This window comes from Petaurus breviceps, unplaced genomic scaffold (assembly GCF_028583685.1).
Source record: "Petaurus breviceps papuanus isolate PSGF00001 unplaced genomic scaffold, PetGlider_PUasm1.0 64, whole genome shotgun sequence".
Lineage (NCBI taxonomy): Eukaryota > Metazoa > Chordata > Mammalia > Diprotodontia > Petauridae > Petaurus > Petaurus breviceps.
Window position 1 is genome coordinate 5,897,812 of NW_027186428.1, and position 13,279 is coordinate 5,911,090.

Genomic DNA, 13,279 nt, shown 5'->3' on the forward strand with positions numbered 1-13,279 from the left:
TGACTCCAGGGCTGGTGTTCTATTCACTTTGCCACCTAGCTGCCCCTCAAAAGGCTTTTCTTGATCCCCTGGTTCTGAGTCTTTTCTCTCCTCAAATCATCTTACATTTATTTGCTCATCTGCACACAGGTTGTATCACCAGCAGAAGGTAAATTTTAAATCTCCTGCCTGTAATAATAACTGCCCTCTCTATTTACTCACCACCCACTCAACTCTTTAATCCTAGGCACAATCTGACTTCCAACTTTCAACTGTCTTAATGCTTCCCACTGCCTCACTTCTGGCTTCAAGAATTACTAGTGCCTGATGGGTTACAGAGCTTTCATCCATTATCTTAAGGGAACTCCCAACAGCTGGGGGAGGTCGCAGGGCAAGGGTTAGCCCCATTTTTCAGACAAGGAAACAGATGCTCAGAAAAGCATAGGGGCTGGCTGGGAGGTCACACGCGTCGAGCTAAAGGCCGGGATGGATCTAGGTTCTCCTGATTCCCAGTCTGTTGTGGGGTCAGTCCATTTAGTGGGACCTCGAAAAGGTAAGCTGAAAGAGTCTCAACATCTGCCTTCCACAGGGCTCAGTGTCCTAGCCTCGCAGCAGATGTCCTCCGCGGTATTTTAGCTCTTGTCATTTTTCATACTGACACACTGAAAAAAACTTCTTTTTTCCCATTTACATTTTGCAGAGCAAGTGCTTTGTGCAACAATGGGCGATTTGCTAATTAGTCAACTGCTTTATCAAACTTGGCACTTAGGGAGTTCGGGTGGGGAGCTGGGGGGAGGGGACAGGAGTGGTGGACAGTATCATAAATTTAAGTTGTAGACCATTCATTCAGATCAGCAGCACCTGGAGAATGGAGAAAATCTGCTTCTAAATAAGAATGGTGGGAAAAATCTTATCCCCATTTCTATAGATATATAAACCCCGGGTAAAAACTTCCTGGTCTGTTTCCCCCAAATGTACAATGAAGGGTGTGAACCCAATGGTCACTAATGTCCCTTTTTAGCTGGATTACTGCAATAATCTAATAGATCTTCCTACTTCAATCCTCCCCTCCCCAGGCCCCAAATCTATCTATCATCCACATGCTTCCAGAATGATCTCTTTTAGCCATAGATCTGATCATGACACCACTGTGCTCAAAACCCTTCAATGACACCCCCACAACCCCAGTATCTGCAGAGTCAAGTGCAAACCTTTTGTCTGGCTCTCATCACTCAGCAATCTGGTACCAGGACAGCCTTCTCACACTATTCCCCTCTGTTCCTGACACTCTGGTCACACTATCCTCCCAATGAGATTTCTTGCCCTCTTCCCTATACCCATAATACCCTCCCCTCCCCATCTCAACTTTTCCATTGTCCCTCTCTTATTACTCTGTATTAAAGACACCTATTACTTATGTCTTGTGCTCAAACTAGTCTATAAACTCCATTAGGGCAAAGACAGTATATCTCAGCTACACTCTATCTTCACACCTTCCATGGGAAGGGGAAGAGTAGGGAATAAGCATCTACTATGGACTAAGCACTGTGCTCAGTGCTTTACAAATATCTCATTTAATTTTCACAGTAACAACAAATTAGGGAAATTGAGGGGAACAGAGGTTAAGTGACTTACCCAGGAACACACAGCTAACAAGTATCTGAATTCAGGTCACCTAGGTGGCGCTGTGGATAGAGTCAGGAAGACTCATTTTCCTGGGTTCAAATCCAGCCTCAGACACTTACTAGCTAGGTGAGCCTGGGCAAATCACACAACTCTGCTTGCCTCAGTTTCCTCATCTGTAAAATGAACTGGAGAAGTAACAGCAGACACTCCATTGTCTCTGCCAAGAAAACCCCAAATGGGGCCACCAGGGCTGGACACGACTGAATAACAACTTCTGATTCCAAGCGCAGTGCTTGCTATCCACTGGGCTACCATCTGCCATGGCTGTTCTCCCGGACCTATAAGCCCCAAGGAACAACTTGGGAGAGCAGCTAGTACACCCAGAAATGGCCTTGCCTTCATACTTCCCAGAGTTTTCTTATAAATGAAGCGCATATTACTTTATTTAAAAAAAAAAAACAAACAAACACAAAAATAAAGCTAAAGGACTAGAAAATACAAACCCAATTAATAATTGATGAGACTCAGTGAATACAGTCCTGGGTCTCAGATACTTAACACTTACTAGCTGTGTGACCTTGGGCAAGTCACTTAACCCCAACAGCCCTGCCTTCCCCCCTCCAAAAAAGCAAAATAATGATAATAATAATAAGAATAATTGATGAGACCAGGGGGAAAAAAACCTCAGAGACAAATGCCATTCACATCCTGAATTCCATGAAAGGTCTCAGCCCTCTTTTCTCCTTCCCAGTCCTCACCTCTTTCCTTATCCTCACTCTTATCTAGGTACCACTCCCAACAGGCCTCCCCAAACTCACAGAGAAACACAAGAAATGAGCTACCAACCTCTTAAGAAGCACCATGTGTAGTCCTTCATAAGGAGGGGCATTCCTACTTTATACAGCCCCAGAAATTCCTGGGGCAGTTCCGCTGTTGGGCAACAGCAATCCTTAGAAAATTCCTTCTTATGCTGAGTCAAAATATGCTTCCCTATAGCAAAATATAGCCTCCCTATTGGAGGGACAGTAGAAAAACAGGCACACTGACTGAAATGACTGAATAACAACAATGCATTATTGGTGAAGCTGTGATCTGGTCCACCCATCCTAGAAAGTAATTTGGCATTATATAAAAAATGTGACCAAAATGTCCATACCCTTTGACCAAGAGATTCCAAAGCTAGGACATACCCCAAGGATGACAATGACAAAAAGGAAAGGTTCCAAATACACCACAATATTGAAGGCAGCATATCTTTATGTCAGCAAAGAACTCGAAACAAAGTAGATGCCAATGCCCTGGGGAACGGCTAAACAAATGACGGTACACAAAGGTAATGAGATGTTAACTGTGCATAAGAAATAAAGAATGTGGGGAATATGGAGAAGCATGATGAGGCCTATATGAACTGATGTAAGGTGAAGTAAGCAGAACCAGCACAAAAAGACACGCTACGACTACAACAACGGAAATGGAAAGAGCAACAACCAACCACAACTAAATGCTGTAAAACTACGACCAAGCTCGGCCCCAAAGAGGAAAGCTGGGAGAACGCTGTGATAGTAATGGCAATTAAAGATTCCCCTGTATTGGCTTGGTTTTCAAATTGATTGTGTTAAAACCCAGAGCTTGTTAATCCCACCTGTGGGATGGACTTGTTGATGTGAAAAGAAAGTCCTGAACTGGAGGAGCTGGTGACGTAGATTTGGAGAGACAAGAGAGAGGCAGAAGAACTTTTTGGAAGCAGCACCTCGTGGAGGCAGAGAGAGAGACTGAGAGAATTGCTGGGGGACACTTTGAATCGCCCTGGACTTTTGAGACCTGCCCCCTGAGCTGCCAAGGACTGAGGAGACATGGCTGTTTTGCTGGTACTTTGTCTGTCTGTTTTGATGTTCTTTTGCCAGATTTGTCCACTGGTGAAAGACAGTCCTGTTGTTGAAGAAGTCCTGGAACCTGGCTTTTGGTTAAGAAGCCCTGAGACTGTCCTGCAGACAGAGAGTGAATACTGTCCACTGGTGAAGGGCAGTGCTGTTGTTGCAGGGGTCTGGAGACTGTCCTGCAGACAGAATGAATACTGTCCACTGGTGAAGGGCAGTGCTGTTGTTGCAGGGGTCTGCGAACCTTTCTGTTGGTTCAGAAGCCCTGAAGAAGGATTTTCTTGTATGTTTACAGAAATCCTGGGAGAGGGTTTTGCTAATGTTTTCAGGGGCTCTAGGACTGTTCTACAGACAGAGGATGAATTAATGAAGGGACTGGCAATGTATCTTATGGCCTTGCTAAGCCTTGTCTCCCCAGGAACTAAGATTGCTGAGAACTTGCCTCATGTCAAGATGAAGAAAAGACCTCCATTTGGGTATTAAGTGCTGTGCTTAAACTTGATGTAACTCTGGGGTAGATTCAATTGTGATCCAGGGGTGGGGAACTTTTGACCTTTTTGTGTTCTATGGTTGAACAAGTGAATGTACTTTACTTATGTTTGGAAACTAATCTCCATTTGAGAAGAGGGGCTTTGTGGTGGACTAAATGAAGGTACAGCCTAGGGGTGGAGTAGTATTTAGAACAGGGACTTTGTAATTGATTGAATGATTGGAAGGTCCTGGGGTGGGGTAGTACTTGGAGATTATTTAATCACACTTAGTAAATGCTGTATTTTGAATGATGTCATGTTTTGACCTTCTCTGTTCTTGGTTTTTCACTGAATAAAATGGAGAGCACCTATGCTGGTATTCTGAACCTTGGGAAGTTGCCTTTCCTTGGTGTTACAGTACAAACGCCTTCCCCCTCCCCAACTTCTTTCCATGCAGACGTGGGGGACCATGGGGGTGGCACACTGCATAGATCATGTTTTTCACTGATGGTCAGTTTTGCTGAATTTTTTTCTTCCTCTTTTTTTTCCCTTTACTATAAGCACCTAGCACAGTAAATAGGGTACACAGTAATTGCTTAATAAATGCTAGTTGACTTGACTTACAAAGATGGTTCTCTATGAGTTGGGAAGGGATATGATGGGAAAGATGGGTGATAAATTATTTTTTTAATGTGTCTCCCTGTAACTTCCCACTATTATTTGTGCTCCTAGGCCCAATCTAATTCCTCTCCCACATGACAGCCTTTCAGATACTTAATAACAGCTACTATGGGCAGATAAGTGGCACAGAGGAGAGAACGCCAGGCCTGGAGTCAAGAAGACCCGAGTTCAAATCCAGCCTCAGACACGTACTAGCTGTGTGACCCTGGGCAAGTCACTTAACCCTGTTTGCCTCAGTTTCCTCATCTGGAAAATGAGATGGAGAAGGAAAAGGCAAATCACTCCAGTATCTTTGCCAAGAAAACCCCAAACAGAATCACAGAGTCGGACACAATGAAAAAATGAATCATGAACATTGTTCTTCTTCTTCTTCAGTGGTTTCAGTCATGTCTGACTCTTCATAACCCTGTCTGGGGTTTTCTTGGCAAAGACACTGGAGTGGTTTGCCATTTCCTTCTCCATCTCATTTTCCAGATGAGGAAACAGAGGCAAACAGGGTTAAGTGACTTACCCAGAGTCACACAGCTGGTAAATATCTGAGGCTGGATTTGAACTCAGGTCTTCTTGACTCCTGCCCTGTCAAGATCACAGAATCATAGATTTAGAAGCAAAAAGGGCAGAGGACATTGAGTCCAAACTCCTTATTTTACAGGTGAGGAAATGGAGGCCTAAAGAAGTGATTCTCTCCATTCAAATGGGCTCACGATTTCACATCTTTCTGGATACTGAAATTACTGTTCAATAAGCTAGCTATGCCCCACCCCAACCCACCCTCAGATGTGTGTCATCAATGAAGTTAGTAACCATGCCACCTATCTATCCCTTTATCCCAGTCATTGATGAAAATACTGAATAAGCATAGGGCAAATGATACACCCCAGAGGTACTCTCTGGAGAGTTCAGTCCAAGCTGGTGTTGCCTTATTGGGTGTTAATGATTAACACTTCATCCCAAAGTTCGAAGATTACTTTTTGTGTAATAACAAACTGTCCTCATCTTCTAGGGGAGGGGAGAGACCCTAAACCACCAGTCATACCATAGGTCATACGCTCTCTCATCCAATGGGGATTCAAAGCAGGAAGGAAGGCTGAAGAGGAGGCAGATTTTGGCCAAAGGACTTCCTGTGTCTCACCCAATTCTTTTGTTTGGTCTCCTCTGGACCAGAAAGCCCTAGAAAGGGGAGCAGGCATCTGCATATTACACATTCCTCAAGCATGAACAGAAACAATCTTCATTATGTTTGACAAGTCCTTTCTGGGCCCTGTGCTAAGTTCTACTTTGGGGAAAACAGGAAGAAGAGGAGAAATGGGCCTTATCCTTTAGAGCTGTTTCCCCCTCACAGAGGGACTCCCTAAGGACAGGGTCACATTTCCCCCTCAAGCTGGGGGTTCCCAGAAGGAAGAGGATGTATCTCTGCTTTTTATATATTTCCAGAAAGCACAGGGCTTTTGGTGGAGGTTGGGTAATCAAAACATTCAATTCTTTCCTTTTTTGAAAAAGTCCCATCTACAACATGAACCACTGTCAGACTGACATCTCCTTCCCACCCAGCATTCTTCTTACAGCAATGTGGAAAACACACCGGATTAAGAGAAGCAGGAGACGTGGATTGACATCAACTCTAGAATCAAGTAAACTCCTCTGTTTGGCATTTAGCATCCTTCATACCTAACTCCAACCTACCTTTGAAATCTTCTTCTACACTGCTTCCCTTCACACAGTGGTCAGGATCTGGTCAAACTGGCCTTGTACTGTTCCTCACACATGATATGCCATCTCCCCCTCTCTGCTTTTGCATAGGCTGTGCCTGAAACACTCCTCACCTCTGCCTCTTGGAATTTTGGAATCCCCAGGTTCCTTCAAGATTCATACTTGAAACGTCCGTTATTACCTCTCCATACCCTCATTAACCTGTATACATTTTGTTTATCCTTATATGTGGAACATGTTGTTTGTTAACATAGAAACCTAGGTTCTTTCAGTGCAACCTTTATCTCTGTATCCTCAGTGTCTTAACAGAGTGCCTGGCACACAGTAGGGCTTAATAAATAGCTTGCTAATAATACAATGATCCAAGACAATTCTAAAGAACTCATTATTAAAAATACTATCTCCAGAGAAAGAATTGACAGAGTCTGAATGAAGATCAAAACATTTTTTACTTTATTTTTCTTGGGTTTTTTTGGAGGGGAATGTGTTTTTAAAAATGGCCAATATGGAAATATGTTTTGCATGACTGCACATGGATACTTGTTTGCCTTCTCAAGGATGGGGGAGGTGAGGAAGGGAGCAAGAGAATCTGGAACTTAAAATCTAAAAAAGCCAAATGTTAAAAATTGTTATTACATGTAATTGGAAAAAATAAAATATAAAAATGTTCACTTGAAAAAATAATAAAATGAATGCTTTGCTGAGTGACTGACTGAAATCCCTGTTCTCTCCTGCCTGCCAGCTATGGGAATGTTACTTAACTGACTACTTCCCTGTATCTCACAAAGCTGTGAGAAAAACCTTTTATAAACCCCAGTATTATCATCATACTTGCTGTGTGAAGGAGGGTTCACAGCCCCTACGCCAGACTCGGGAGGCACAAGTTAGGAGAAGGAGAAAAGACTACTCAAGACGAAAACCAATGGCCTGTTTCCACTAGGAAAACCAGCACTGGCTTTTCACTGTCACTCCGCCTAAGAGCTGGGCCACTCTCCCTTCCTGCACAAATGCTCTAAGGCCCTTGAGATCTGGTACAAAAGCTACTGGGCTTCCCCAGATGCCTTCTGTAAAGTGAAATACTTGTGATTTTCTTTAAAAAACAAACAACTCATTCAAACAACATTTATTAAGACTCATCACTTATTAAGTGATTTTCCCTAAAACACAGGTCCCATCATGTCTCACACACACACACACATTAAAAACTCCAATGGCTCCCTATCACCACCAGAATCAAATACAAAATGCTCTATCTGGCATTCAAAGCCTATAGAGTCTCCTATCTTTCTGGTCTTCTTAGCCCATTATTCCCCACCACATATTCTTTAATCCGGAGACACCGGCCTCCTGGCTGGTTCAGACAAACATGACACTCCACCTCTTAGCTCGGGACATTTTCTCTGTCTGTCCCCCATGCCTGGAATGCTGCCCCTTTTCATCTCCATCTACTGGTTTCCCCTCCTTCCTTTATGTCCCAACTAAAATCCCAGCTTCTACAGGTAGCCTTTTCCAATCCCTCTTAATCCCAGTGCTTTTCCTCTATTAATTATTTCCTTTTTATCTTGTATATAGCTTGCTTGTACATATTAGTGGGCTTGTAGTGAGTTCCTTAAGGACAGGATTGTCTTTTGCCCCTTTATGTCTCCCCAGGGCTTAGCACTGTGCCTGCACACAGTAGGGGCTTAATAAATGTTTTACCAAGTACAGAGTATGGTGTTCCACCATTAGGGGAGACACAAAGTTTAGGTAAGATAGTTCCCTGCCTTAAGGAGCTCACAGTCTAGTAAAATTCAAGGAAAAACAAAGATTTCTGCGGGGTCTGAGACTTAAAACTGTTCCCTTAGAATTACATAAAGAGGGAAACACTCAAGATACTCCCAAGAAGCCAACTTTGCATCAGTAGCCAGGCCTTCATCTCTGGGATGATTCTGTTGCCTCAGGATAATCTGATCCCCCAACCCCTTTCAGAGTTACATTTAAAGGAATTGCTAGGACAGAAGGAATGAGCACTTATTAAGGGCACTGGGAACAGAATTAGGAAAAGCAAGACAACACCTCTCCAGGAGCTCATACTTAACTCAGGTAGACAACACCTAAGAGAATTAAGATACACAACAGATGGAAATGTCTTAAAGTACTGAGGCTGAAGCTGTGGTGTAGATGGCAAGGGCCAGAGGTACCATGAGATCAGAGGATCTAGAGGGTATAACAGCAGGGGTCGGCAAGGCCCAGAGGTCTTCACGGTGAAACAGCAGAAAAAATTGGTGAGGCCTGGTGGAATTCCATCTCATCAAAAGAATTGTAGTTGGTTACTCCCAATTCATCCAAACATGGCAGGCACCCAAATTGCTCTTAGAGATATGGGCAGCCTCGGTGATGAGAAAGGCAAAGGGAAGGATATGATAAAAGCTTAAAAAGAAACTAATCATCTTTTGTTTTTTTTTTTTGAGAGAAAGGCAATTGCGGTTAAGTGACTTGCCCAAGGTCACACAGCTAGTTAAGTGTCAAGTGTCTGAGGCCAAATTTGAACTCAGGTCCTTCTGACTTCAGGGCAGATGCTCTACTCATTGTACCACCTAGCTTAGCTGCCCCACCTGATCATCCTTTAAAAAAAAAAAACACCTGGGGTAGCTAGGTGGCACAGTGAATAATAGAGCACCAGCCCTGGAGTTAGGAGGACCTGAGTTCAAATATGGCCTCAAGACACTTAACACAAAACTTGCCATGTGACCTTGGCCAAGTCACTTAACCCCAAATGCCCCTCCAAAAAGCAAAAAAAAATCAAAAACACCTGTGATTCAAGATTTAAGTCAGCTTATAACGAAATCATAAAAAGCAAAAAAAAAAATCTTAAAAATCAACTATTCCAATTCTATCATTTTATAGCTAGGGAAACAGAGGCTCAAAGAGGGGATTAAGTCCTGCTTCATTCAATCATTAAACCCACCATGACTACTACCCACCACTATCTCCCTCCATCCTATGTCACTCTGGGGACAGGCACCTAAATGTCAAAGAGGAAGGCCAGACAGGTCTAGCAGGCCTGCCAGGCACAGCCCATCCAATCCAATCAGCATTTCTTAAGTGCCTGTCATGGGCAAAAACATCCCAGTTACAGCCTGAACTTCTCCACTTCAGAGAGGAACGCTGGGAAACCCGCCTTCATGAGGAAAAGTTAACTCTCCAGGGGGTGTACAATAACAGTTCCCCCTCCCCAGCTCCCAGCACTCTCCCCCCTTTCCACCCCAGTGTCTGAGCAAATCTGGAGCTGTCGGCCCCTGATCGAGTATCTCACATCAGAAACAGCTGCCACTCCCCAGGAAGCTCACAGCGTAAGGAGAGAGTGATGAGCAGCCCGCACCAGCAGAACAAAGGAAAATCCATCTTTATTTACCAACTGCTGCAAGCTTACTGCTGTATCAGACTCTGCCCCAGCCCACACCCACCCTCCTCTCCCCCATCCTCAGCTAGCACATGTGCTCCATATCCCAGCCAGCCCTTTCCACGCATTACAGAGTATGCTGTAAAATGAGCACGGGGAGCTCGACATGCTTAATAAATGTTTGTTGGACTGAACTCTTTACAAACTAGCTGATCTTACAGCCAAAGTTTAAAGAGGAGGAAGCCAGGCCCAGAGAAGGAAGAACAGTAAGTTGCTAGAGGATACGTGTCAAGCTAATGGCAGATCCAGGCCTAGAGCTACTCTGGTCTCATAGGATCAGCTCTTAGAAACCTTGAAACTCAACCACTTCATCTTATAGAAGAGGAAACTGAGGTAAACAGGGTTAAGTGACTTGCCCAGGGTCACACAGCCAGGAAATGTCTGAATCCAGATTTGAACTCAGGAATATGATTCTTCCTGACTGCAAGTCTGACAATCTACCCACCATACCACCCAATTGTCCTCTATCTGCCCTGTATTGAGGCAACAAATTCCTCCATCTGGTCATTTAAGGCCCTCCTCAATCTAGATGGCAAAAGCAGATTGGGCACTGGGTCTGGAGTCTGGAAGACTATCTTCCTGAGTTCAAATCTGGCCTCAGACACTTCCTAGCTGTGTGACCCAGAGCAAGTCAAAAGTCACTTAACCATGTTTGCCTCAGTTTCCTCATCTGCAAAGTGAGCTGGAAAAGGAAATGGCAAACCACTCTTTGTCAAGAAAACACCAAATGGGGTCACAAAGAGGCAAATGCCGCTGAAAAACAACTCAACAACTACCTGGGCACCACCACAGCTTTCCACACCTACCTCTCATTACTCCCCTCCATGAATTCACGCTACAACCAACAGTTGGCCTCTGGGTGCTCCTTCCATCACTTCTCTGTATTTGCTCATTCTGTCCTTTCTAACAAGAATGCCTTCCCCCACTGCTTCTTTGCTCCTCCATTTATTCTTTAAAGCACAACTCTAAGACCACCTCTTCTATGAAGCCTTCTCTGATATCCCCCATTGGAAACACCCTTCCTTCTCAGACCTTATTTCATTCTGCAATTGCTTAATGCATCTGTCATGTAATATTATGCAAGGTCTTTATCTGTATTTGCGTCTTATCTTGCAAGGGTGTGCTGGACTCAGTTTGGAGAGGGCTCAAAAAAGGCAATTATTAAATTTTCAATGTGTGCATTTGTACCTTGGAAACTGGCAAATTACAAACTGGGAGTTGGTTTATTGTGTTGATGACTGTCTAGAAAGTGATGTTACTAATGCAGATTTAACTTAAAAGTGTGTCACAGGTACTTTTTTTTTTCCTGGAGAGACAGTTGTTAAGTATTTTACCAGTAGAAGCTCTACTCCGGACTATATGAGCTTTGGGAAGACAGGAACTGTGTTAGTGAAACTCTCTGTATCTCCCACAATGCCCATCACAGAGACTGTGTGGTGTCACAGCTAAAGAACTGGACTTGTAGTCAGGAATACCTGGGCTCAAATCCCACCTCAGATGCACACTTACTATAGCAGTATAACCCTGGAAAAGTAACTTTCCCTTTCTGGGCTATAGTTTCTTCATCTATAAAATGAATGGGTCGAATTCAGTGACTCTAAGGTCACTTCCAGCATAAATCTACAATCCTATAGTCCCATGACCTATGATGCTAGATTAAATTTGTTGTAGAAACTAACACTGAGAATGCTATATCTGTTCTCAATATACATGCATGGTAAACAGCTATTACAATGAAAGACAAAATATGGATGAGGGATCAATGGTACAAGAAAAAAACATGACAACATGATAGAAGTATAATACAGACCATCTGGACAGAAGGAGAACATAGATGATGAATTACTGATGCAGATCACAAAGCCTGCAAAGAAGCAGGTATGAATGAAGGATGTCAACCACCCAGACATCTGCTGGAGTGTTCTCTGTTAAAAGAGATGAGAAATTTTTGGACCTGTCTAGCTATTAATTTCATCCTTCAGAAGGTGGAGGAAGCCAAAAGGGGAACTGCTATTCTGGACCTGAGTCTAACCAATAAAGGGGAACTGAGGGCCAAAATAGAACTGAGAGGAACCTTGAGAGGAAGTAACCATACAACCCAGAATTTGTGATAGAGAAGGGGGAGGAAAATCCAGGGATAGTGTAGCATGCCACCTAGGCTGGGACAGAGCAGACTTTTTTAAAAGTTCAGAGAAAATCAGGTCCCACTGCCTAAAAACCTATAGAGAATTCAAGCCAGGAGGGATGAGAAACTCTCAAAAATGAAACTCTGATGACAAAAAGCATATTCCTTCAATGAGAAATAAAAAGGGAGAGCCATCTGATGAAACTGATAGGGGTAGCACAAGGAAGACAAAGGAGGGATGGGACAAGAAAACAAAAGCAGGTAACCAAGGATGAATTCAAAAGGACAGGACTACCCTGGCAAATCAGGATTCCAAGCATTAAAGTTCAAAATTAACTGGCAATGAATATTTTTTTTAAGGGGGGGGAGAGGTAAACTTTTAAGCTGTATTGGGAGTAAAGGGAAATCAAAGAAAGGAAAGTACTAAGACTCAGGGAAATTAAGAACAATCAGGGGTATCCTGATAAATGTTTAACAATCAGCTTTTTGGGGGGAAGATGTATCTAATACTTTTAAATTTAATCTGCTATCAACATTTTCTTCTTCACTTTTATACAACTAGTCAACTATAACGCTTACTCATTTCCAAGATTTGTCCAATCTTGAAAATGCTCACACTAAAAATTTAACGAGGGGTTCTAGCTGGCATGAACTGGCTCTGGGACACCTATGGCATGGTAACGGATAATAGAGTAAAAGTATGTCTCAACTGTTAATCTTGCTTTTACCGTGTTTATTCTAGGCAAGAGCTGAAACTTGAGTGAGGAGACAGTAAAAATAGCCCTCAACAAGTTGATTACCACCAAGCCCAAATGAACTAAATCTCAGAGTACTGTAAGAATTCCAGGGAAAAAATCTACAGAGCTGCTGTGGGTGACCTCTGAAAAACTGAAAAAGAGGCGAGGTTCTTAATGACTGAGAAATATCACCTCCACCTCCCCCCCTTTTTAAGGAAGGAAACAGTGGGAAGGATATTCTTCCAACCACACTGTTGAGCTCCAAAATTCCCAGTAAACTCCTAGAACATACATGAGAAGAGGAATTATCTATGAATATTTAAAAAGTGAGGGTCACAAAAAGAAAGCATGGGTTCATCAAAAACAGGTGACAGGGAGCGGCTAGGTGGCACAGTGAGTAAAGTGCTGGCCCCGGAGTCAGGAGGACCCGAGTTTGGTTCTGGCCTTAGCCACTTAACACCCACACACACAAAAAAACTAGCCATGTAACCTTGGGCAAGTTACTTAACCCCAATTGCTCTCCAAAGGGCAAAAAAAAAAAAAAAAAAAAGGGGAGACATGTCACCCAAATAAACCACCCCTCCTCTTTTTTTTTTTTTTTTTGACAGGGCTATATGCTAGGGACTGGATCA

General features: G+C 43.2%; 1 protein-coding gene across 3 annotated transcripts in view; it reads right to left on the reverse strand.

The window, feature by feature from the left end:
* AKT1 (AKT serine/threonine kinase 1) overlaps positions 1 to 13,279 on the reverse strand; it is a 136,591-nt gene that overhangs the window by 67,110 nt on the left and 56,202 nt on the right. Inside the window, exon 1 of one of the 3 annotated variants that reach the window (XM_069103832.1) lies at positions 10,592 to 10,613. The exons of the other annotated variants lie outside the window; for them this stretch is intronic. Within the exon in view, the coding sequence (XP_068959933.1) occupies positions 10,592 to 10,598 (7 nt within the window). The 5' untranslated portion in view covers positions 10,599 to 10,613. Of the gene's footprint in view, positions 1 to 10,591; positions 10,614 to 13,279 lie in introns of those variants that run through there. 3 annotated transcript variants of the gene reach the window in all.